This window comes from Limanda limanda, chromosome 7 (assembly GCF_963576545.1).
Source record: "Limanda limanda chromosome 7, fLimLim1.1, whole genome shotgun sequence".
NCBI lineage: Eukaryota > Metazoa > Chordata > Actinopteri > Pleuronectiformes > Pleuronectidae > Limanda > Limanda limanda.
In genome coordinates, this window is record NC_083642.1 from 23,092,329 (window position 1) to 23,120,149 (window position 27,821).

Consider the following 27,821-nt stretch of genomic DNA (forward strand, 5'->3'; position numbering starts at 1 on the left):
GATGTTCTACATTGAGCTCCCTTTTGACGTTAATTAAAAGGAAAAAAGTCCACATTTTAAATCAGTTATAAGTGTATGGTTGTGCTGTCTTCCTCAGTAAAAAGTCCTCCCTGCTTGAAAAACTGTTCGCCTCGATGAGTTACTAAAGGTCTCTATGGACACTAGAGGAGTAATAAAAAGTTCTGCTGACTTCCCAGCCGTTCCCCCTCACTGTTAATTATTTGGATATGGTGTTGCACTCATAAAGATGCAGGGGCGTTTATGAGAATCTGAAGATGATGCGCCGCAGGCCGTGCCCCCTGAGGGAGGACACCACCCACAAGTCCCAGCGCTGTCTGCTGGGATTCTACAAACCCATCACGGACAAAGTCAACATGTTAATGTGTCTGTCGTCTGGAGCGGTCACTGTACTGAGAGTACAAAATCTGCTAAATGATCCAGAACAAAAACTTTAATCGTAATCATTTGGCATTCTGCCTCATTCCATCATAACAAACTAAAAGCAAAGAAAATGCCTTTCTCAAACAAGGAAGGCAGATAGTGGTTAACTCACACTTATCTTTGTAGCATCCTTTGGCATATCCTCCTCTGGAGCCACCTAGGAAAAACAAAGAAGAAAAAAATGATTTAATCAAAATTCTTTTATATTATAAGGTGGAAATGTGTAGACAATAACGGACATGCTGTGTTGAGCCCCAGACAGGTGACACTGAGTAACTGCTTGTGTTTCATCCCGGAAAGTCACTAATAGTTATGTCCAAGTTAATACCCTAACCAAAATAGGCTGATTATGTACCAAAATATATTATGTTTTAACTATTTAAATATCCCCGTCCTTTATATCCTCCTACATGGATGGCATTGCTGGCAGTGGGAACTAATTAAATTAAGTTTTTACAAGAAAGTTATTGAATATATCCTTATATATATACCCCCTATATATCCTTTCCTATTGCCAGTAGTTACGTTGGGACACAGCTGGGAAACACATTCCAATTATAATGACTCCTGCAGACTATACTGCACCAGGAAGAGATGGCATTCAACAATAGACACTTTATGGTAAACATGACTCTCCTTTATCACCTTTGGCTGGACTGCAAACAACAGGGGGCAGCCCTACATGTTCTGCACGTGATCTGCTAGCTGCTGTACTGACGGCCAGATGGATCATGTCTCATCCATATGCTGCTGACAATTTAATCTTTGTCCGTTGTTGATGCTCCTGATGGTGTTGGAGCCTCAGTGTGAGACAGTACAGACAATTAAGCTGTGGCGCTTAGCTTGTATGGAGCCCTTGGCGAACCCCTCCGACATATATGTATAAATACATTTTTATAATGTATAACTATAAATACCAAAATGATATACAATCGTAACAATGACAACCACTCAAAATTAAGTATGAAGTAAAAAAACAATTATTGTATGTAAATATAACTGGAATACAGAATCAACTTATCTCAGTTTCATATTATTGTTAACAATTATTAACCCACAATGTGTCTGTGAAATTACAAATTCAAAGTATTATGAATACATTTTGGTTAATTTGGTAGCATTTCATAGTGGGAATGATTTTACTTATTGGATCATTTGGCTACTGTACAAATTTAGCTCTGCTACTCTCTCTGATCCCTCCCCTTCAATGGTCGTCTTTTGCCTTATAATTATTAATAATGGCAAAATATTCACTATAACAAAATGTTGGGAATGTATGTTCATGTAATTTTTCTCCTCGTTGTATTTAGTGTTATGTGAAATAAGGCCGATGCATTTTGACAGTAGTTGAAATTTTACCTAAAACCTAGACGGCGCCTGATCCCCATTAATGGCTAAAGAAGTAGAAAAAAAGCAAAAACGGTTGTAGCTTCATGTTTACTTTGAAACCTACTTCATTGGTTGTCCAGGGTTGACTGTCTGTCCAGTCCAGGTGGTTCCTGATGTACCACCACTGGATCTCCAGTGAATACGAGGGCATCCCTGCCCCTCGGAAGGAGCAGGCCATCTCCACATCCTGCCCTCTCTGGGCTGTCATGTCATGAGGCACGTCTGTGAACATGGCTGGAAACACACAAAAAGAGACACAATTAAAGCAACCATTAATCTTAAATATTTCCCAAAATGTTATTTTTGTAATGTACAATTTTATATCAAAGATGTTGATTCTGTGGACTTTCCAATTTATTTCCTGTAATTTAGTTTTTTTTTTAGCAGCTCCAAACAAAAGATTAACAACACTGACTTCACACTAGCTCAGAAAATACTGACATTTTAGTGTCTGACGTCTTTGCTCCTGAACTAAGTGACTGAAATCTTGTCGAGACTCAGCAGGAAGTGTGAAACATCAAGTTATAAAAAGCAAGCAATGTATCACAAAGCAATTAAATCAATGTTATCATAATCATTTCAGAACAGATGCATGACTTAATTCCCAGCTGGATTTTCAAGATGCTACGTCACATAGTTATTATCTGTGATGATGAGACTGATGGAAGAGATCAGATGGAGGGTGAGTGTTTGAAGAAAGGATGAAGAAAGAGGGAGAGCATGAAAGGTGTTGAATTATCGTCAAGTATAATATAGAAAAGAGGGGTAGTGTAAAAATATGTGACTTTTTTTATTTGAATATATTGTTGTTGATTTATTAAAAAAAATACATACTCACTATTTACTATTTACACTATGACAGTACACGAGAAGAGGAGGACTAGGTATGCATATGGGCCCTGTAATATCTATTGCAATTATCACAATGTATTTGTTTATTCCACAGGGGTTAAACTGCATTAAAGCTCAATCCTGCCCCCACCCCCAATTTTTTTACACACACATACAGCACTGAATGTCCTTTCTGTGAATATTAATTATTGTTGCATGTTAGACAAAAAAGTTTTAGAAAAACAAAAAAACCCTGAACCCACATTGTGAACATTTTGGTCTTCACCAAGCTGCATAATAAAGAACCCCCGACAGAGGGACAATTAGAGTATATTGATCTTAACTTAAATTTAGTTTGATATGAACCAGGAGACAATCACCTTATTTACCTGGAAACAAATTTTACACCATGTTACAAATTGAAATTAAAAGGAATGTGTTACAATTACAGACAATGGAATTGTGACTGTTAAAACTCTCAATGAGTAATAGACTGAGCCTATTGGTTCAGCATAATTAAGTTGGAAAATGTTAAATATTAATTAGTTGACAATGATTATCCAAACACACTACTCGTTTATGCCCTTGTGAATCCCTGCGTCTCATTGGAGGAAGAGACTAAAGCCCCTTGGGGATTTACCCATGTTTAAAAAAAACTGGAATTCCTAAATTTAGCAACTTGGAAGTGATATAATCTGAGCAGTGAGCCATGTGGGAATGAATCATCTAATTTAAAAAAATACTTTTTATATCTTCCTGCAACTTCTCATCTTTTTCATCATCCACATCAAACCCCACTCTGATGTAAGATTAAAAGTTTCTTCACTTCAGAGTGGAGCCTCGCAGGTCACACTTAAATACAAGAAGAGAACTTTTAAGGAACACGACTACCACTTATTTTTCCCACTTGAGATTCATGTAACTTTAGCTAGACAGGTGAAACGACAGCATGATGGCAGACTTTACGCTTTATTTCCCAAGACTCTCATTAACCAGCTTTATAGCATGAATATGAAAGTTTGTTTTGGATCAAATAGTAGTTTGAAAGGGAATATTAAGTCCACTCCCTGGCTTCTTCAGGAGTTTCAAAGCTTTCAACTACATCTAAAATAAGGTTTTGCCCAGATCGGCTTCTTTTTCCAAGCATCACATAGAGATGCAGCTGACAGCTCAGCAGTATTTTATGACAAAAAATACTGAAAACTGAGCAGCATCTATCTAAAGTTTGCCAAAACGATAAAATCAGCTAAGCTCTCATATCTGCAGCTTGTGCAGAATGCTGCAGCTAGAGTGATAAAGTACCAGGAAGAGAGACATCATCTCACCTGTACTCACATCCCTGCGTTGGCTTCTGCTTAAGTATAGTAATGAGGTTAAGTTTCTCTTATTTGTTTTTAAAGCACTTAAATGGCCTTGAGTTGTTTTTAGCATTTTCTTGTCTTTCGCATTATCTTCTTTTATTCTACAGTACTTTGGTCAATAGCGATTGTTTGAAAATGTTTTTTTTAAATAAACTTGAAGTGACTAGACTGGGCTAGGCTACTGCTCTTGAAAGGGGCTAAGTCTGCTTTATTGTATAGTACATGTGATGGGGACATATACTCTGTTTCTTTTTTGTTTTCACCTAATATAAACTGTATATTGTATACAATACGGGAATGGACTTCCATCTTTATTAGAATTTTTTTTTATCTTTCTCTCTTGGATTTTGTAAATGGGGGAAGTAACATCCCTCAGGGGCGAGCGTGCAGGTGATGGGCCAGCGCCCAGCGAGGTTTGTCAAGTGGCGGATCCTGGTGAAATCTGGTGATAATATTTGCAAGATATCTGGGTCTATTTCTTTAATATACATTTTTGTTTATATTTTAGTGGGACAAAGAGAAGGAATCTTTGATCCAATTTTGGATATTTGGGTCATTGTAAGCAGGTCAGCTGCAGACATCAGTGTCAGATAACTATAGCTTGTGTGATTTCCTCTATTATGTTTGTTAGGTATTGACTGGAGGTGCTGGGGATCGAAACCCCTCGCAGCTCTTCCCTGAAACCCAGGCGATACTTTCTTTAGCATTACTAGCTGCTGATCTACGTCACTAACAGAAACAGCTTTGGTACAGATACTCAGGAAGCAGAAGAAGTCCTTTAAAAAAATCTTTCTTAACATTTCATTAAATTATTAAAGTGTAGAATAAAAATCAACCCGAACCTTCCTCACATCAGAGCTGGATGACATTAACCATGATCATTTTTTGATGAAAGGCAATTACTGGCTCAATAAATCACTTCCTGACAAATAATTGAGAGTTGCACCTTCAATCCAGTGAATGTCACAATATTTTCCACTTGCCAAGTGGGAATTCCCCATCAAACAACTACAGCAGGTTGTGTTTTCCCTCTGGGGAAATCCTGTGTCACAGATGAAGAGTTGGGCTCCACCACATTGATTCCTCCCTCAACTCTCTGTCACTCTCAGCTTTACCCAGAAAGAAGAGTGACACTTCAGAGGCTCGTCTGCCTGTGTGTTTAATTATTGAGCTTTTCCAAAGCAAACGCCTTATGCATATTTTAACATTTCTAAACTTCTGTCAAGCGCCTCAGCCGATAGATTTGTCTGGCTTATTCAGTCAATAAGAATGAGTCAAACCTGTGTGAATTTTCATCTGAGCTCATAGATTAACCTGAGCCTGTGCTATGGATCTGTCTTGTATTACGAGAGTAGTACAAGCCTCAAGTCATACATCCCTCTTGTACATTGATCAAATCTGCTTGTATTTTTCATTTGTGAAACCCAAAACGCACCAGGTATCGATTTGACATTACACAGCCAGAGCTAGCAACAATGCCTACAGCTCCTCTCTTGTAGATAATATTTAAAGCTGGGACATTAAAACTGCTGTGTAAGAGATAGAGCCTCTAAATTTGCTTTCAGCAATGATAATCTGTCTTTCCCCACTTAGCTGCGAAGCCCACAACAAAAAAATCCATGCACACTTCAGCTGCAATGCCTCAAACATTTGGAGACCACAAAATATGTGACAGTCATTAGCAGTCCATTATAGTGTAGTATACTGCTTGGATCATTTTTACCAAGCAATTTACAAAATCCACAGAGCAAATTCTAATCTGATCTTATAACCAGTTTCTCTGGCTTTTCTCTTTTCTCTTCATCTGCTAATAGACTTATTTGTTTTACACACGCTGTCTGTCTGTGAAACGTATATCTCACAAACCTTTCACCTTATCAGCCTCACGCTTGGCATGTGTACTCTTCATGGTGTGATTTGGACACGCAATACGTTGAAGTTTAATATTATTTGAATAAACTGGAATACAATTCCTTGCAATGAGCGGAATAAAGGCTCAAAATGCAGTCCGATGACCGCGTTGAAGAAGTCTTCTTCTACGTACTCTGATAAATTACAGCAACTAGCTGCATGTCGCATCATTTTGCAAATTTGATTATTTTTATATGATCATATCGGACTGACAGATGAGGTGCTCATCTTTGTCTTGGCAGAAAAATTCATGCTATCACTTCCTGATAGTAAAAGAGCAATGTTCCTTTTGTTGCTGCTGTGTTATGTACTTAGCTGAATTACAGAGATTTTGTTAAGAAAAGTTGTGAGCTTGGGTTTAAAGATTGTTTTGTTTTTTTTGTTGCTTATTTGAAAAAGACGACATGTAACAATAAATTAAATGTGGCATCAGTAAGTAAATCATTCAAACTTATAAAAAAGCCACAAACATTAACAGTAATGTAGCAAATTCCGTTTATTTTTTATGAAAAACATTGACTAAAAAATTGGTCCAAAAATCCAGAATCCACTTAACACCTACTGGATCATTTTAAACATGATTTCACATCACAAATTAATATTGTCACATTTAATTATCTCCTGCCCCTCTCTAAACCTCTGTGTGCGTGACAACGAGTCTTCAAGCAAGTTGCTATCTCGTGCTGTATCTCTAGCAACAGTCATTTCTAATCTGCACATTGTCATTGTTGAGGCCATAAAAGGCTGCGTTGACGTGAATGTGCTAACCCTGAAGCATTATCATTATCTCCAAAACAAACAGAGGAAGGCTCTCGGGCAATTGCTGAAAATCAGCGCGCGGAAGCTCCGCTACATCAGCCGAGTCCGACTCCACTTCAACCCATTTACCACGACGAGCAAGGAGAGATGGACTGAGACATTAGTGCGAGAGAAACAGCGAGGAAAAAGAGCCTCTGCGTTTGTTTGCACAGTGAGCGGGAAAATAAATCATCACCAGAGATTGAATTAATGAGCGGCTTGGTGTTTATGCAAGCGAGAATCTGTGCGTTGCGAGAGACTAATATATCGCAAGTATAAAGGGAGGAATTAATATGTGCATGTGGCAGAGAGAGAGAGCGTCAGAGGATGAAGAGGAAGGGGGGGGGGGACAGTGTGTGAGGTAGCAGATAGCAGTGGGCGGAGAAGCTGCAGGCACGCGTGTTATCGTTTATTTCTTTGAGAAATGGAATGTGGTAATTACGGCCGTGATGAAAGAGGAGCAGGTGGTGTTTCATTGTGGCCTTGTCTAACTCCACCCTACCTAAACTTCCATCTCGCTCCACTTAATAGCTTGGCTTTCTGAGATGCCAACATTTCAGACAGAAAGGAGGGAGGTTGTTTTATGTTGGGCTTAAGGAGAATAATTTCAAATACAAAAATCAACAGACTTATGGGACTTACAAGTCAAAAGTTATAGACGCCAGAAAAGTTTGGATTATTGAGTGGGAGGGACATATAAAGTTGTGTAGTAAACTGACAAATCAATGCAGCATGGGCACTTTGTCTTACCAAACAAACATGTTACTTGATCGCGTGTATCAACAGCACTTCCCCCGACTGCTACTGGCTCCAAGATGGCAGCATTCTTATCCAGGATTTATTTTTTCTTCATTTCTGGGCGGCGGGATGAAGTGGAGACGCGTTGTATCTGTATATACAGTCTAAGGTTGAATCCCATGTCACATGTTTAACTTGCATGACTAATGTTTCCACTGTGTTTTTCCAGCACTGAGAAAAACATTCTATAAACAAATTTACACTAAAACCAAATGACCATGCTAAAACACATAAGTAAACACATTACTACTATGCTGAAAAAAGGATGTGGTTTCTAATCAAAGGTGCCATCAAAGGTGCCTTTAAACCTTATCAACACATTGCATGCCTTGTACTGTAATTCTCAGTTTACTCCAAGCTGTATCAAACATACAGGAGAAGAGAGAGGACGACTACCACTGTGGCGACTGTGAAGAACACAATTTTAAAAACATGCAAAGCGTGCACATGAAAGGCTTTAGCCGCTCACCATTCCCCCTCTGCTCCTCCTCGCCTCAACAACACCAGTGAAACATCACTTCACTGGTGCTCATACGTTATTTCACAGTTCCCTAACAAGGGTATTGAGAGACCCGTCATGTATTTGCTTCTATTCGTTTTAGCCTGTGGGCTTGTACAACCCAGGCTCACTCAGCATTCTCCTCTCCTCGCCACAACGCACTGCTGCAACACTCAGGTTTTTTCATACATTAGGGCTCTAGCAACACAGAGCGTCTCCGTGCCTTTTCTGCTCTCAATCTGAATCCATCATGATCGGTCAGCCAGAGGCATCAGCCTCTGAATGTCAATGCTGCTCAGTGTGCAAGATGGCTGGTGGTGCATGCCGGCTGCATGCAGTACTCTCAAGAGCTTTTCACCTTCCTGAAAATGGCTTCATAACAGCCAGGGAAGCAGCAACAGAGTAGTGATGCATTAATTAGACCAATGCGTGTGCATCCCCAATAACACTCTGAGAAAAAGAAGAGTCTGCATCACTCAGTTGTTCAATTACACTTCTGTTAAATAGAAATGTACAGGAGAGACTACAGGAGAAAGAACCATCCAGGTAGATGCCGTGTACACTGGTGAAATGGATCCATCTCGTGGATCTATCTCTGCGGGCTAGTGCTCCTGTCAGTGTCCGAGGCTCAATGTGAGATGCTTTAGTTGGTGGAGGGTTCGTGTTTTGAAAAAACTGGCTGAAGTGACTGCTCGTTTGCACCTGTTGTGGAAATGACCAGAGAAGCCAGCTCTGTTGTGTGTGGGTCCACAAGATCATCCAGAGCTGCACACAGCTTGGGGAATTTCACAGTGTCTGAATGACTGCCATTTCCAGCACTGCCTGAGGCTCAACAGTTGCCAGTTTGATACAGTGTGTCATCCTGACTATCACGTTGACATCACTGCTGATGGGAGCTGAAGCCATCATGCTACATAAACATGAGGAGGACCAACCGTTTTACATTGAGGGACTGAACATGCACATGCACTTGTTGAAGGATTTTAGGACCCATAGTGCAGAAAATCGAAGAAGGCAGATATGTTATTTCAATATGAAATAAACAGGCTCACAGAGGGTCCAGCTGCGGAGGAGGAGCATGGATAACAACAGACACAGAGGGGGTGTGACTTTACTGTCTGGTCAGGTCACCAGTCAAATATATCTTCAACTTGGAAAGAATGTTATTTGCTGATAAAGTGATGTTTAAAATCTCATAAAAAAACATTTTCTCACTAGGTACTTAGACTTATATCCATGTGAATATGTTTGCTATTGCAAATAATGAGCAGTAGTTACATTATGAGCAGCTATAAGATTGAAAAAAGACAGAGATTGATTGTTATGGTTTCTTGATGGCTCTTGGAATGTGCACGTCAATACAGCAAATATAAGGCATAAGGAATAACCCACATGGGATCAATGCTGCACAATAGGAAAAAAATAGAATTACTGCCTCATGGTTGTAAGCCTCTGCCAACCAGGCACGTTGCAGTTTACATCAATGCCTGTGCAGCAGGGATAACGGATAAGGATTTTCAAAAGGCCAATTTCCCGAAAACAAAGAAATAATAATATCTATACAACATTAAGGTTGTATAAACAATACATTTACTATTGCCAAAAACGTGTACCGAGGTCAGAATGACTTTTACCTTTGACATTTGGCCTACAAAAATGTATCAGCTCATCCTTGAGTCCGAGTTAATATTTATGCCAAATGTAGTGAAATCCCCCGAGCATTCCTGATAAATGACATTGTCAAAATGTGAGGTCACAGTGACCTTGACTTGAAACATTCGACCACCAAAACCGTATCACTTCATCCAGTCCAAGTGAACGTTTCTGCAACATTTGAAGGAATTCCCACACAGCCTTTCTGAGCTACAGCGTTCAAGAAAGTATGAAAACAGACAGACAACCCTAAAACATGATGCCTCAGGCTACAGCTGCCATTGGTCCAGAAGCATTAAGATACATGTGCCTCACATTCCTCATGCTGCTGACCCATGAGAACAATCACATCTGCAGACACGTACAATATGTTTTTCTCTGAGCTCTGCTGTTACCTAACAACATCCCATTTTCCTTATTAGATGTAAAATAAAGCTTCATAAACCCTCGTTATACATAAATAGGAAGCTATACCCACTGGATCATGTGCACGGTCTTATCTGAGATTAGCAGATGGGAACTTTGTGTGCTCTGGAGTTTTCAGTAATACAGGCTTTGCATTTGGATTACTATGTAAAAATATTCACAACTGCGCCCTATAATATGAAAAAGAACTTTCCAGTGTTTGCAGTTGATGCACCAGTAGTTTTTGCAGTGCCTACAGTAAATCACAGTTACAGATGTATCTACACAACTCAGTCATTTTGACTGTGCAGTACTATGTGTATTTGTTGGCTTTGAAGGGTATTAAACACCTGAACTGAAAAGCTGCACAGCAGTGTTGTCATCTGGTTTACTTGAGGTGGGATGTTTCGAACCTGTAGCCACGCCCAACAGTAAATTCACAGTGTAAGGACACTGCGACATCACTGCAAGGAAATGAGAAGTAAGACGTTTATAGATTGAGAAAATTTCAGGAGATTGTATTCTTTAAAGGGCTGAAAATCAACATATCCATACAAACCTTTTTAAAATGGTATCAGACAGACGATCAATAATGTGTCTGTCTGGTGACTAAAATTGTGATGCATCAAACATACAGAAACCAAGAAAAGGCAAATGGTGGTCACATGAAAATCTGCGCCAACACCTCCAGAGGGCACATGACAGGATATTAAAACCCAAACTATGATAAGTTAAAATTAATAGAACTCTAACACTACTTTCAAATTTATGTTACAGTGCGTTTAGTTGAGGTAGTTCAATGAAAATTGCTGAAGGTGGAGACTGAACCAGAGAACATATTTGCGACCATAAAACCAAAACAATGAGCTTAATGTGGCCATAACGATGAGGTGCAGGCGTAAGTGAAAACTCTCTGTTGGTTCTGTCACTAGAGACGATATTTTTTAAATATACTGTATATATATATTAGTTATAAATAATTAGGAGTTTACACTTGCACAAGGCATTATAATGTACATTCTGTAGATACATTTGTTCTTACAGTCCATTTGTGTTTGTGTCTGTCAAGTAATGTTTCTGTATTCTCAGTGCCTCACAATATCACATGTACTGTATCGTCACGCAAGCAGACTGTGTGTTGTGCATACACATGTTCATATTCAAATTTTCTACATTTGTTTGTTTCTGTTCATCAACTTATGTACACACTCACAAATACATGTGTACATGCTAATGTGTTGTGTGTGTGTGTGTGTGTGTGTGTGTGTGTGTGTGTGTGTGTGTGTGTGTGTATGTGTGCATGTAGACCTTCACCACCCTTGGCTTTGCCAGCCCCTCCACTTGAGCTCAGTTTCCCGCTGTTCTGGCCCAAACCCCAGCTGCCGTCCCTCCTCCCCACAGCGCAGGTCAGGTGAGGAGTGTTTTCCCTCTTCATCAAACAAAAAAGGTTATAACGAGAACATGGCTTCCTGAGCCAAAGGGCTCGGCCACAACACCAAGGACGAGTGTGTAATTCAACACAATAAAAGGTGCCACCTCTGCACTACAAATTATGGCCCCAGCATCAGTCAGCGATTACTTCCTTTCAAAAACACAAACGGCTCAGGGAGTTCAGAATAACAACGACGCCTTTGTAGTACAAAGACATTTGAGATGAATGTGCTTTAAGCATCTTTTGTTTCACCAAGTGTCTGAGTGAAGCATCAGGCGGAGGAAGAGGCTCACTTGTTCATTCAAGAGACTGCCAAAAATTAATGAATCACAATTGGATAACCCCAAATCATGATTAGCAACAGTAAAGGATTGGCTAATCATCATCATCTGTGTTATTGCAGAGCAGTTTGACTTTCTCTGAGCAATATTTATGTTTATTTTCTCTTTCCATCACGAGCAGGAATAATTATACAGGCACATCAATCTGGCTTCTCATCCAGTCAGGGCCTTATTTAGTTCTGTTGGACCACATCACTTGTCTTGCTCAGAGCTCTGGGCTCGAACAATAAGAAATGCAGGACTAGAGCCGGGACTATTTCTGTCCTCTGTGCTATGCATACAAAAAAAACACATGCAGCCTTCATGGGAAACAATGAGAATCGTGGCTAAAGCAGGACAGCTTCAAGTGAGTTATATTGTAAATCAGCATCACTTAGAGCCATTGAAGATGGAAAGAGTCACAATGAAGAATGACATGTGGTTGTTTAACACCACAAAGCAGACATACACATCCTCATTCAAAGAAAACAAAGATCTCCTATTTAGTAAGTAATCACAATTGCCAATTGCCATATTTTCTGCTGCTGTAACAACTTAAATAAAACCGTTGCGTGTTTGACTTGTTGGCAAAGTCAAATCTGGACATTAAAAGAGTCAGAAATATGCCCATTAACCTCACTAGTACCCATTTAGAACACACATTAATGGGTTCACAGTCTGTACTGTACAACGCAGACAAGAGAGTGCAGAGTCATTAAAAAGCTGCTTGGGCTGGATGAAATGTGTAACACAAATAAATCTTTAAAATGTTGTGGAAAAGGTTAAAAAGAAAAAAAAGTGCAGCACTGAAAATGAGTATGAGAAAGAGCTGGAAGGTGAGGTTGTCCAGCGGAGACAGAGCGACTGGGGGGGAGGGGGGTAGGGAGCTGACATTTAGAGAGCCAACATGTTGATGACAGCCAGACAGTGGACATCAACAGTGTGGAAATGACAGAAACAGAGACACTCTTGGGACAGTAAAACACAGCTCAACACTAGGATGTGTGCTACAGCATATGAAATGTCCTGAACATCAGCAGCTACTGAATAGATCTTAAAGTTACGATTGTTTTTGGTTGATTGTCTACAATCACTGATCAACATTAAAGAGAAGGACATACATGACAATTGTGGTGGGAATTTTAACATTTGGGCATTGATTGATGGAAGGAACTACTTTGATGTATAGAAAGATGAGCAAATGGATTCTCTTAGTTATCAGGGTGTTTCTCAAAGTAACTGCTGTGTGTCCTGCATGTCATTGCTCAGTGTATGAAATCCTTGCCATGGTCTTGTACGTTGATGCCCATCTGTTGATGTAGAATTAAAACTCCAGAAAGAACAGTTTGCTGACTTGTGCTTGATTATTGGAAAAATTCCACGACAATCTGGCGTTGTTGGCAGGATAACTTGTGTGAGAGGACGTTCTGGATCTCAAAGCTGAAGGTAAATAGTGCACAAAAGAGTCTAGAAGACTCTTACCTCAACCTCCCTAAACAGTTTGGAGACGTGAGGACTGGATGCTGAAGAGACGGCAGGCCCTCTCACTGAAGTGATCTATGCGGACCAAGCACGACAAGAAAACACATTCTTTCTGGTGAGTAAAATTCTGGTTTCGATCTTTTAGAAAAAGGGTCAGCTGTTAACGAGGGTTGGAGGCCCAAGGATAGAAGCTTCAGGATTAAAGTCCTTAATCAGGGTTAAAGTCCTCTGAGTTAACTAAGGTTGAAGTCCTTAGATAAGGTTAAAGTCCTTAGATATGGTTAGAGTCCATATAAAGGTTTAAACTGGATTTAAAGAGGGTTGGAGTCCCATGTAAAAAAGCTTTTAACTAGGTATATATAGATATATGGATTGTTTATTAATTTAAACACACCTATAAGATTGAGCTCTGACGTCGAGTTTCATGATAATTATAACTATTTTCATAAATTAAGTAATAGCATTCTCAAGTATTTAATACCTGGAGGCGTATAACTAGAGAGAGGTGTGTGTCTAGAGATTTGAATGATATTTCTCTAAAGGTATTAGGATGCACTAAGTGTATTTAAAAATGTTTTAACCAAAATATAAAAAAACATTTATAAAAAAAAAGGGGAAAAGAGGTATTCTAAAACCTCCTATTAGGAAAAGTAACTACGTTAGATAGAATTGAGTTTATTAAAACTAAATATAAAAGAAAATAATCTCAAATCAAAACTCAAATTTTAAAAAAATAGATAAATAAAAAAGATTTAGATCAAATAAATTAAATAGGAATTAGGAACATTTTTATTTTTTCTCCCGTACCAGTAGAACTTTTGGTCTGCAAAGAAAAATGGGTTTAAACAGCAGTAAAAAAGGGAAGAGGAATGGTTCTGTAAATTCACCACAGCCTTCCTCTCCTAATGTGCAGTACATGATAACGAATTACGGCAGATGTTGTACTGAACAATTCAGCGAATGGGTTGAGAATTGTGGCTTTCCAAGCACAGGAAGTTTGAGTTTGAATCAGTTACAGCAACTCAAAATTAAACTGCTTGTGAAAGAAGAGCGGAGTAAAGAGGATAAGCAAAAAAGAAAAAAGAATAAAAAAGTATTTGTACCGAATTGGGCCGCGTATGAATGTTGGGTCACAGAAGCAAATATCAGAGATAGAAAGCAGAAGGCAGGGACTGATGTTGTCTCCAAGTGTCAGTTTCTCCACTTAGATCCTGATCTCGACTCAGCTCCGCCGAAGGGGAGACCACAGCCGGCAGCAGTGCTGGACCAGCCGAGCGCTCAGCCGCCACCGCTGCAGACGGCGCAAGCGGCAGTTCCAGCCGTCCCTCAACTCTACCCAGACCTCGACCTCCCCGCTGCGGAGGGACAAGACAGCCCTCCAGCCTACAGCACTCCGTGGTCAGCAGCTCACACTCCGAACCGCACCCGAAGAGGTAAAGATTACGGTTTAAAAACATCCGTGCAAGCACCGATGGTGGAGGTGGCCGCAGGAGATGGAAACACTCAGCTGATCTACAGACCATGGACATTCACGGAAATGAAAGAATCTACCGTTTCATTCCTCCCACAAGTCCTAAGTGGGGGAACACAGTATGCAGTGCAATTGGAGGCTTTTTGCAAACAGTTTAAACCAACGAGTACTGAACTGCAGAGACTGTTGATGACGCAGATGGGGATTCATTTTTCCAAAGTGACGAGAGTTTTCCCCACGGGAGCGGCGATTGGTGGATCCAGACTGGGCCCATGCTAGTAACTATGAATATGGACAATTCATAACTAATCTGTGTGAGGAAATAACAGAAAAGTTTCCCGCAAGAATGGACATGAGTAAAATTTCCATGTGTAAACAAGGTGAAGATGAGATTGTGACCGATTATCTCCACAGGCTCTCAGAGGTCCACACTACAAATAGTGGCCTCGAGAGGCCGGATGCCATGGGGGGGCAGAATCGTATCACCCCGTGGGAAGCTCACTTGAGGGATCGCTTCATCCACGGCATCAGACCGGAGATCAGTGAGATGGGGAAAAACAAACTGCATTGCCTGGGAGTCTGCAAATCTCGGGAAAGTCGAGGTACATGCCACCCATGCTGAAAAACTCTTGAACAGTAAGAAAAAGAAAGAGAAGTCCGAGTTTACAGAGCAGCTACAGATGGTGCAGCTGGCGGCATATCAGACACAAGGCCGCGGCAGAGGGAGAGGGAGAGGTCGATGCAGGGGAAGAGGACGTGGAAGAGCTGACGCTTGTTATAGATGTGGCAAAGTGGGGCACTGGTCAAGAGAGTGCCCTATGAATCAGCGCACAGAGTGCGATTGACTGGACGGGGAGCTGAGGACAGATACGGATCCAGTTGGTGAAAACGTTGAGAAGGAGAGGGAGTTTGAACCCACACATCAATATCGTAAGAACACTGACACACACACACCATGTAAATTAATGTTGGACACAGAGCAGATGATTACGAAGGCTATTAATCATTGTGAGTTTAAGCAGGAGATTAATAAAGAGAGGCTCATTGAGCTTTATGCTAAATATTCACATGATGCATATAAACAGATGCCGGAACACACGATTGTAGTGAGTGGTAAAGACATCACATTTTTGGTAGATTCAGGGGCCACAGAATCAGTCATTAAATGTGGAGAGTTTGATATTACTCCTAAAATGAGTGCCAGATATCTCAGAACGATTGGAGCAACTGGTACTACAGTGACAGAGAGATATACTGTACCATTGTCTTGTCATGATGAGGTTGAAGGGAGCTTTAAACATTCATTCTTGTTGTCACCACGGTGTCCAGTAAATCTTATGGGTAGAGATTTGATGTGTTCATTGGGCATTATGTTAATCTCAACATCACAAGGTATAGTCGTAACGAGGGTTCCACAAACATCAGTGTTTGTGAAACATGGTAAAGAGGATTTGATATATTCATATCAATGGAATATTCCAGACTCTATCACTGCTGTAAACAGCACTCTTCTGCAACAGGCAAAATCACTTAGTACAGATGTATTAACAGATGTTATGACAACACAAAGCTTACATTGTACAGCACACATCTCCGTTGGATCAGATCATTTGTTTGAGCAAGACTGGTTTAAAGAAGGCCAGGTTGAAGACAAACTTAGGCTGAATTGGCTATACTGGAACAATAATCACTGTGTTGTATCAGTAGCTCTAACTGACTCACTTAAACAAGATTTGCTTGAAATGTCACATTCTGATCCTTTTGTTGCACTAATCAAACCCAGACAGGAAGAATGGAAGGATTTGGAAACTTGGAACAAAAGGTGTAATGCAGCTACTGGATGGGAGAAAACATCTGATCCTAATATTGATTTTCACAGAGGTTTGAAGGTTAATCGTAGGAGATTTTCTGCAGTGATAAATGCAATCAGGAGTGTTGAACTCATTCCTGATATAGATTTTGTCAATGTTAAACATACACCGCAAATAGGAAAACCTCTTGATATGAGTGATGAAGGATTCAGTTTTGTGTTAAACATAAGTGACATTCCTGAATTGAATCAGGTACCGTCATGTGTGTGGGCTGAGCACAAATATGATGTGGGTCTAATCAAAGGAGCAGACCCAATAGTGATAATCCCTAAATCATCATATAGACCATATCAAAATCAATATCCATTGAAAAAGGAAGCAGTGGAAGGTATTAAACCAGTCTTTGAATCTCTTTTAAGGGCTGGGGTGATAGTTCCATGTGAAAAATCTCCTGTTCGAACACCTATTTTTCCTGTTAGGAAAATGAAGGAATCTGGACAACCACAAGGATGGAGATTTGTGCAGGACTTGCAAGCAGTTAATGCTGCAGTACAGGCTCGTGCACCAAATGTTCAGAATCCTCATACTATTCTTTCACAGGTTCCATCTGAGAGTAAATGGTTTTCTGTGGTTGATTTGTCAAACGCATTTTTCAGTATTCCCATTCACCCCGACAGTCAGTTCTGGTTTGCATTTTCTTTTGAAGGAAAAATGTACACATTTACACGCCTTTGTCAGGGGTATTGTGAGTCACCCACAATCTTTAATGCAGCATTAAGGGACAATCTGGAATCACTGGATCTACCAGCAGGTAGTGCCCTTTTGCAGTATGTGGATGATTTAATGATCTGTTCCCCCACAAAGGAGACATGTGTACAGGACACAGTGGCGTTACTCAAACATTTAGCTACAAATGGTCATAAAGTTAGTTTGTCTAAAATGCAATTTGTTTCGGAAAAAGTTACCTTTCTGGGTCATATAATCACATCAAAGGGTAAAACCCTCTCATCCAAACGAATTGAAGCTATTCAAACTATCCCAAAGCCAGAAACAAAGAAACAAGTCATGAGTTTTTTAGGGATGACTTCGTATTGTCGGCAATGGATTCCACATTATGCTGAAATAGAGGCACCACTATCAGCAATTGTGTATGGAAAAGGCCTCACTGCAAATAACAGAGTCACCTGGACAACTGAAGCTGAGAAAGCTTTTGTTGATTTGAAGTTAGCTATGCAATCTCCTCCGACATTAGGACTACCAGACTGTACCCGGCGCTTTACACAGACTGTGGATGAAAGAGGCGGGTATATGACATCTGTGCTGCTGCAGGACCATGGGGGACGACTGAGACCGGTAGCTTATTTTTCCTCACGACTTGACTCTGTGGCAGCAGGACTCCCAACTTGTCTTAGGGCTGTAGCAGCTGCTGAGAAAGCTGTGATGGATATAATACAGTGTTACTTGAAATGCCAAACATCACTATTAAGAGGTGCACTGTTCTTAACCCCGCTACTCTCCTCCCTACACCAGGTGATGGAGAGCCACATGATTGTATAGCAGTAATAACTGAAATTTGTTCTCCCAGACCAGATTTACAGGATGTACCGCTGGTGAATGCAGACATGGAGCTGTTTGTGGACGGCTCAGCATCAAGGGATCCAGCAACTAGTAGAAACCAAGTGGGTTTTGCAGTAACAACTTTGTATGATACAATCATAGCTGAACCACTCCCATCACAGTATTCTGCACAGGCTGCAGAGTTAGTTGCTGACTGAAGCATTCAAATATGCAAGAGACAAGAGTGTCAACATCTTCACTGATAGTAGATACGCATGGGGTGTGACACATGATTTTGGCAGACTTTGGGCTAATAGAAAGTTTTTAACCTCTACAGGCAAACCCATTACACACCATACCCTAGTTGCTGCTCTTCTTGATGCTGTGTTGCTACCTAAGCTGATTGCAATCTGTAAATGTGAAGCGCATACTAGGGAACTTGACTCAGTTTCACGGGGAAATGCAAGAGCAGATATTGCTGCAAAGGCTGCAGCGAAACGTAGCCTGCCAGTTAATGATGCTTTTGTTTTGGATGTGCCTGTGACACCTAATGCTGATTTACAGGAGCTGCAAGCGAGGGCAACACCAGAGGAGAAGGTTGTTTGGAAGAAAGCAGGCTGTTCTGTTACTGACGGAATTTGGTGTGGGCCAGATGGAAAGCCTTGTTTACCTAAATATCTGTTTCCTTATTATGCTAAGTTGATACACGGTAAAGACCATGTGTCAAAGGGGGGAATGCAAGCAGATATACAGAAGTATTGGTTTACAAAAGGATTTTCAAACTACTCAAAAAAATTGTCAGAAATGTGTAATTTGTGCTACGAATAATATTGGTAGAGGTATCCAGACTGCACAAAGTGCACATCCAGCACCAAACTAACCATTTGATCATCTACAGATGGATTTTATTGAACTAACACCAAGCGAGGGAAAGAAGTACTGTCTTGGTGTGGTTGACATGTTTTCCAAATGGGTAGAGGCTTTTCCCTCATCGAAACAGGATTCTTCAGCAGTGGCAAAGGCACTTCTGGGGGAATTCATTCCTCGGTGGGGAATCCCAAGAAAGATATCCAGCGATAATGGTACACCATTCGTAAGCGCAGCTTTGAAGAGTGTTGGTGAGTATTTGGGTATCGATATGCGACAACACTGTGCTTACCATCCTGCTAGTGGAGGAGCAGTGGAAAGAGAAAACGGCACATTGAAAACAGGGCTGACATGGACAAAGGCATTACCTATTGTTTTAATGTACATGAGATCTAGAGTGAGAAGTAAGAATGGTTTGAGTCCTTATGAGATTCTCTTTGCACGTCCAATGGAGACAGGAATCGGTCCTGTTAAAAGGCAGCTTCCTCAGACCAGTCAATGTGAAGATGAAATGTTGCGATATTGTGTAAATCTTTCCTCTGTTCTCTTTGATATTGTGGTGAAGGACCTGAGGTGGAAAAGCTGGAGAGCACGCCGGTGGAACGGGCCCTATCAAGTTCTTCTCACCACGCAGACGGCAGTTAAGGTCGCAGAGAGGGCAACCTGGATTAAGAGGGTTGCAAGAAGAACACTGCTGATACTCAATGGCGCCGACGGACAAACAGTGGCATCTGATGGGACGGGCGGTGCGCAGTTGGAAGGAAGGGAAGTGCTCCCTGTTCTTGCTGACTGTCATCTTCGTCCTACCACTGCTGCTGTGGAAAACAAGCCAAAACAACTCGAGCATAAAAGAAATAACCAAAAGAGAACTTTCGTTTGACCCCTCTGATGAACAGATAAAACCTGAAAATAATGCATGGTATGAGACCATGAAGATAATCGCTAGGAAAATCACTAATGAGAGCTGTTATGTCTGTGCACAACTTCCTCATGGTGTGGGTACTACTCTCCCACTTAAGACCATCCCACTAAACACCTCAGAGACATTAGGAGTACTGATAGCTTTCACTCAGGGGCTTTCACTAAAGAACAGGACTATGCGAGACATGAATAGTAAACTTAAACTACTGAATATCAGTGTAGTTAATTATGGGGGTTCCACAGCTCGATTCTGGGACATGTCTTTGGTGGCAGATCAGGAAATTCACCAACCTGTGATGACAATAAACCCCACAGGACAGTAAGGCACTGTTTGTTTTACTAGACAATGTTTTATGGCTGAGGATCCCTATCTGGGAACTTCACCATGTAAGCAAAAGGTTATAGCTACTTGTGGTTTGAGATGGGATCGAGGACCATCAGAAACATGTAGAGGTAACGTGCCATTTGTTGCTCCGTTAAATTTAACTAATACCATCAGTTTAAATAGACCAGGGCATGACAACCCGGTTGTTAGTATGCCTTCTAGTGATGGGTATGGGTCTCTGAGGGAACATGTGTGGGTGTGTGGGAAATATGTTTACCAGTCACTCCGACCGGGGTGGTGTGGGACTTGTTATATTGCCAGACTAGTACCTTCTGTTACCTTGTCACCTAACCTCACCCACTTCCATACAGATTATCCTCACTATTATGTGCCATCCAGACATAAGCGTTCCACAGTAAGAGTGTCTCCAGGAGAAAAAGGATTCGGAGGGCTCTTCCCTTGGTGGGGAACTGTGAACAACGCACACAGGATAGATGAGATTGCTATGGAACTGGAAAATCTAACAGCCCTAGTGGGGGCAGGTTTTTTATCTCTTTCTCCCAGTATTCAGGGTATCAGGAATGTGGCTCTGCAGAACAGAGTAGCTTTGGATTTGATGCTCGCAAGTCAAGGGGGTGTTTGCCACATAATCGGGACCGATTGCTGCACATACATACCTGACATTTCTGATAATATGACGCATATAGTTTCCCATTTGAATGATCTATTGTTCAAGGAGAAAAGCAAAGACTCTCAAATTCCTGAAGGATGGAATTGGGGATCATGGTTTACTCTAACGGGTTGGAAAAATGTATTGTTGAAATTTTTGACGCCTATTCTGATTTCATTTTGTGTATTAGTGTTGTTTGCATGTTTTATTGTTCCTTGTGTTAAGACTATGGTAACTTCCCTCATTAAGTCTACGATTGGGCAATATGTTCAACTTCCTGAAACTAATCAATCCTGGACGCTTCCCTTCCAGGATGATGAGATGATTTAAAATTGTATAGAGGATGTTGAGCCTTAAAGTCTCAAAGGAGGGAGATTGTGGTGGGAATTTTAACATTTGGGCATTGATTGATGGAAGGAACTACTTTGATGTATAGAAAGATGAGCAAATGGATTATCTTAGTTATCAGGGTGTTTCTCAAAGTAACTGATGTTATATGACTCCCTCACTTACAGGGTCACCTAACAAAGAGGTCACAGGAAAGGGGATGTGAGGGGGTTGTAAAATGTTGATAAGAGATCCTTGAAAACAGATGTTTCGCTCAAGGGGCCTGAGACCGAGGAGAAGACAGGATACCGATCACCTATTTCTAAAGATCAAAGAGGTTAATTGATAAACATGTGTTCCTCTCACAGGAGGAGCTTGTGAGTGTTTAAAACTGCTGTGTGTCCTGCATGTCATTGCTCAGTGTATGAAATCCTTGCCATGGTCTTGTACGTTGATGCCCATCTGTTGATGTAGAATTAAAACTCCAGAAAGAACAGTTTGCTGACTTGTGCTTGATTATTGGTAAAATTCCACGACACAATACTATCAGATATGTATAGTTGCACATATTATGTATATAAATGGAGAGCATCGGGATACGATGCATTATCATATTGAATAAACCACAGAGACTTAGAAATCTCTATTTAAATTGAATTATAATAGTCCAACATGTGGCACTGCTGCAGCAACATTGTGTGTTGGAATGTAAAAGGATTAAATAACTCTAGGTAGTGGGTATAGCATACGTCAACAATTTTTTCCAATTTTATGTTAAAAATTATCATTAGAGAGAACTGGGGTTATTCCAATAAACCATCCTACACAGAAATGATCTTAAAATTGATCAATCTCTTTTTTACTCTGCAATATTTAACATGAAAGTGGGTCCCTAGAACAACTTTATTTGATTATTTTTGTACTTGTGGTCATTGGTGGTGATGATGACATCAATACTGATGACAATGATGATGAAAATAATTACATGGTAATAACAGCAATGTACTGTATTTACATTAAATAGTTGTACTATGGATTAGGACTAAGGACTGTACAAGAAATTTAACTGAACTTTTCAAGTGTGTGTAGGGCTGGGCTGTATGAAAAAAGATTTTATTGGGATATATTTCGATTTCGATATATATCAAATCTTATCTTATGTCAAAGTTAAAATTCTGTCATTTCTGATTCAGATGGTAAAAAATTATTGGTTCTACTTGTCTTTGTGGGAACATGTTTTTCGACAAACAGTTAAATTTTCTCATGTAATTTTTTCTTTTCATTCACGATAATTATATGAATCGTTTTATTGCCCAGCCCTAATTATGTGATGATAAAAAACCTTCTCAATGACATCAGCTCAGATATCTGTGAACTGGCAACAGTCAAACGCCTCCTTACTGTTACGTCCATGGAACACCTCCTGTAAACAAGGCTGACAGGTGTGGACGGGTCATTAAGAAGCCTGTCAGTCATAGAGCCGCCTCACTTTCTCTTGTTCTTCAAAGGAAATCATATATCACACAATACCTGTACACCAGCTGAACTTGACTCTGAACAAGCTCCACCAAACAGGAACTCCCATCATGCTAAGACTTAGTGAGAAACTCTGACATGCCTGACCCATGTCTCAGCAGCAGCTCATCCATCAGGCCACTGCTTCTCTCTCTCTACTCATTTCCATACTTACCAGGCAGCTCCTCAGAATTAATTAGCGACTAACAAGTCTCTCACACGGCCTCATAACAAGCTTCACGCTCTAATAATGAGCCTCTCCATACAATTCTGCGGTAAACAGCTGCCATCAGTTACACAGAGAATCTGCCAGAAGCCTTAAGCAAACCCAAAAACAAACCCACCAAGCAGAATCCCAGAGATTGTTTAGCCCCCTCGGAACAGGGGGTATTTACCTCTAATGAGAAAGCAAAAATTTATTCTCTGCAGAATGCCACAGTTGGAATTTGCAGTGCCTGTTGCCTATTCATAAGTCTACAATACTCCACAACTTTCATCTGCAATGCTAACAGCAGAATGAGATGATGTGTTTCCGCAGCATAACGAAAGTCAAATAGTTCGAGCGTAAGGGATTTGAGAGATGCCATTTCAAAATACAATATAAACAGACCTTCCTGGAAAGAAGCCAGATTTTCTCTCCGAAGTCAACTGCATAGCCTCTTTAACACTTGAGGAAAGGACCTTAATCCCACCCACCCTGCTATTTGTCAGGTGCTTAACATGCTTTTTCGAAGTGGTGAAGATAATCAGAGCCGTTTGAGTAACAGATTTGAGAGGATCAGGGGAAACTTCTGTGTAAATATAGGGAATCTATCCTCATTTTTGAAGAATTAACCTGTTTCTGTATGCTAGTGTATGGTGAAATATGATTGCAATAGTGATGTTACTCATACCTGTCATCTATAATCTATCATCATAAATCTTACTGCGGCTCCTGCTCCACGCTGAAAAAAACATCCCCAGAAATATAATGTGCCAGTATTCACAACAGGTAACAACAGCGCTTTTGAATGTTACTGGAAAAGCACTTTCTGTGGTGAGGTGTGTAATGACTTTTACAAGCCTGGGTGAAAAAGCCCCGCAGGGTGTGTGTGGTCAGTACAACAGGAGAAGAGCTAACTAGCCATAAAACAGTGATGGATGACATGAAGGTTTAAACAGCGAAATGTGAAAATGCCATTGTATTTATGAGCAAGACCTTGGTGTTCATGAGGGTTTGTAAAATGCACACTGCTTGCATACTGAGTCTCTAACTGAGGAAAGGATACTCAAGGTAGGAAATGGACATTTTCTGTCAGTCAGTTATTCAAGGGGCTTGAGGCTTCTGTCACGTTAAGTGTTCTTTGTGAAATTATACAAAAAACATGGGACTGCAACTCATGTTATGTCGTCGTAAAGTATTATGGGGTCACGGAAATATATATCTTCACCATCATTGTTAGTTAAAATCTACCTGACAAGACTCATGTTCAGGGATAAGGTTGTGTTTTTGTTTAATTCAAATTCACAACAAATGGAAATTTATAATTGTGATTCATTAGGAGAAAACAGCCGACTGGCTAACTGGCTAGCAACGAGACCAATCTGAAATAATGTATTACCTTGAATAAAATTGGGAATTCCTCTGGGTTTGAACACAGTCGCAACATTTTGGATACTGTGAGTAGACAAGTCAACATGTATATATACTGTAGGTCTAGTTTTTTTCCCCATACATTTTAATGAAGAATTGTTATATATAATATCTTTAAAACAAGATCCACATGAACTTAAAAGCATTTGACAAATGTCTCAATGGTTCACTTGCTAGTTGTTTGAGCTTTCAGCCAGTGACTTGCTAGAAACAAATCAAGGTGAAATTTTTATATCACACAGTGTTTTAACAAGTCCTCCAACCTAAATGACTGTACAGTTCATATGTCCCTAACCCTCGACGAAGACCCATCGGAACGTAGCAGCGACAAGAGTATTTGGAAATGTTTTACCATGGAGTGAAAATTGTGGAACTCAACCTCCTCCTAATGCAGACTTTGTCGCTCTAGAAACCACTTTGCGACAACCATAATTGTTATAACTGGTGACGACTGTGTCGACAGTAGGTCTTCATAAACTGCTGCACAGACGACCTATGGGCAGTCTCTATTGTTTCCCAGGTCAATAATGATCTTCCACGTTCTAACTTTGGTTTCTAGTGTGAAAGGAGCTTTATCTTGGGTTAACATTAGATTTATTTGGCACAGGTAGTCATCAATATAACTACATTACAATTTTGAAAGTCACCCTGTTTTGGTGTAGGTGCATACCAGAGATTATATATAAAGATGGATGACATGCAAGCAACCCAAAAGTAAAGCAAAAGCATCTTGATCATCCCCTGGTGGCTGTATGCAGTATACCCTCATAAACCCTGCCACTTCCATGTTAGTGGATGGGACATGGGGACGGCTGTGGCTGAAGGGTAGAGCGGTTGTCCTCTAGCCAGAAGTTTGGAGGTTCGATCCCAATCTTCCACATCTGCATGCCAAGTGTCTTTGGGCAGGATACTGAACTGTAAATTGCCCTTCATATGGGGAAAAAGGCTGCCCATAGATGCACTGTATGTGTGTGTGTATGTTGCCAGTCAGCTTTTTTTTGATTAGTTATTTGATGATATAAAAATGACCTAGATACTGCGGCTCCAATTCGCTACTGTACAGGCACTTGCTCCAAATGATTGCCCAAGATGGCATCATTCATACAAACAATATTTTGGCTTTATTTCTTGGTAGTGGGAGGAAATTGAGATGTGTTGTCCATCTTTATATACAGTCTATGATACAAACCATTGTATACTTGGAGCACAGCCCTTCCATGTTTAGAGATTCTTCTGACCCAGTCGTCTTGTCCTCCTTACACTTCCCCATTTCTCCTGTTTCCAGCACATCAACCTTATAGAGTTGAATGTTCTCTTGCTGCCAGATATATCCCACCCCTTGACAGGGGCCAATGTAACAAGATAATCAATTATTCACCTCGCCTGTCAGGGGTTTTAATGTTGTTGCTGATCAGTGTACACGACCTGCATATATAGTTGTTTAAAGCCTCTGCAGCTAGGGTATTGGTCCTGCAGTATTTCTCCTGAGACGGCGGCTTCTACACAATAGCTCAATTTGATTGTTTCAACCATCACAGTGTGCTTCCCCACTGCAATTAAAACAACCTGCCAGTCAATGAATTTGAAGGTGTAGCTCACTCCAAGATTAAGCCATCTCTGTGGCAAATCTATAGACGCTCCCAACAGACCAGGAAAACCGTGCGTAAAGACAGCGATGCAGCCTAGTTTCCAACAAAACAACAGTGAGACTGTGTAAAAACCTGTTTATTCCACAATGATAAAGTCTTGAGTTACTATCTAGACAGCCTGCTGAGGTTTGGTCAGCCAATGTTACCTCAGAAAACCATGGGTAGTGTCTGTTTTATCTCTGCATGTTCCTGTGACTGGAAATGTATAGCTGCTAAAACGGAGAAGTTTAGAAACGGTGCTGGCCACATTTTAGTCTGAAAGTTAAAGGAGAGAGCTTAAACCTAAACGGGAAGAAACAAGGATGTTTGCGAATGATGTTTCAGACACTCACAACCACTTGCTGATTGGGTCTTTTTGGTCACAATATAGCCTTGGCTGATCGTCAGTCTCCTATCACAAGACTCTGGAGGAAAACAACTAGGATTATCCTCGGCTACCAGATAGATTGATAGATAGAAGTTGCTGACCCTGTTGTCTTTCCTTAAGTTAATTCTTCATTTAAAAATTATGCAACTGCTTATAAATGTTGGACAAAAGCTATTATTCGGGCAATATGTGCCAATCACCTGTCTAGCGGGCAGACCCAAACGCTTGTGTGGACAGACATTGTTTTCATTTGAAAATGGTGTTTTAAAACCAAAATATAGTTGTTTGGATGTAACCTCAGAGTGGCCAACAGAAACAAGTCTCACTTCCTGATGAGATAATAGTAAATGTTTGCACGAAATGAAAGAGAAATGACCAATGCTGTTATGCCAACAAATCTTTCCTTTTCAGTCATTAATAAAGCCAACTGTATCTACATATTTCTTTTCGCATTAAAGCAGTAGACCTTTTCTTATTTTCTGCATCAGTCCAGCAATAGAACGAAGACTAGTGTCGGAGAAGAAAGCAGAAGAGGAGACAATGAAGTCAGAGGGAAAAAGAGGCACAATGAAAGAAATAGCCCTCCAGATATCATAACAGGGAGCATCTTTCTTCCTCTGCCTCTTTAAAAACTTCCTCCACCAGTCCATTCTCAAGGGCCAGGCAGCGGCGGCAGCGAGGAGACGCAGCAGCGGAGGAACGGGAGATATCAGCACTCAGCATCTAATCTCCCTACCCTCTCTAATGCACCCTGGAGTATCCTCTCCAGCACTGACACAGGCAGATAGATAGGAGTCGACAGCTGCACAGGCTAAAACCCTAAACCAAGCACCGAGCTTTACCGCTGAAGGCAAGCTTCCCCTGCTGGGCACGACTCGGAGCAGGAGGGGGCAGGTTGAGAGGTGGAGGAAGGATGGATTAAAGAACGGTTGAATCCCTGGAGTTTGTGTTTTTCATTTATGAATCAGTTATATCCCGGCACCTTTGAATCTACACCACAAACATATTCAACCATACCAAGAATCCTATGCAGATTTTATTTGAACACTTAACTTCAACACAAATGCCAAATACTGTTAATATCAGATTAGGCCATTTGCTTCCATTGCAGTTTGCGTGGATTTTTGCCAAAGAAAAATTTGAGTATCACCTACAAGTAAACAGATAAAGCTTTTTGCTTTTGGGACATTTCTGAAAAAGGTAGATTAGCATTGTGAATCCCACTGAGAATTTGTTTCATTTGATATAAACATGTGCCCGTATCTGCTGGATTAGTCGAACACCGAGTATCTGCAAACATTCATCAGGGTAGAACAGGTATCGCACAACCTCAGAATGTTTTTGTATTAAAAAACATTTTATCTGTATTTTAGTTTACTTCATTTTAG

At 40.6% G+C, this 27,821-nt stretch overlaps 1 protein-coding gene across 1 annotated transcript in view; it reads right to left on the reverse strand.

The window, feature by feature from the left end:
* The window catches only part of LOC133005802 (V-set and transmembrane domain-containing protein 2-like protein), a 66,442-nt gene that overhangs the window by 3,521 nt on the left and 35,100 nt on the right, over positions 1-27,821 (reverse strand). The window contains exons 2-3 of the mRNA XM_061075593.1: positions 1,895-2,064; positions 554-598 (exon numbers count right to left, since the gene is read on the reverse strand). Of these exons, the coding sequence (XP_060931576.1) occupies positions 554-598; positions 1,895-2,064 (215 nt within the window). The remainder of the gene's footprint in view (positions 1-553; positions 599-1,894; positions 2,065-27,821) is intronic.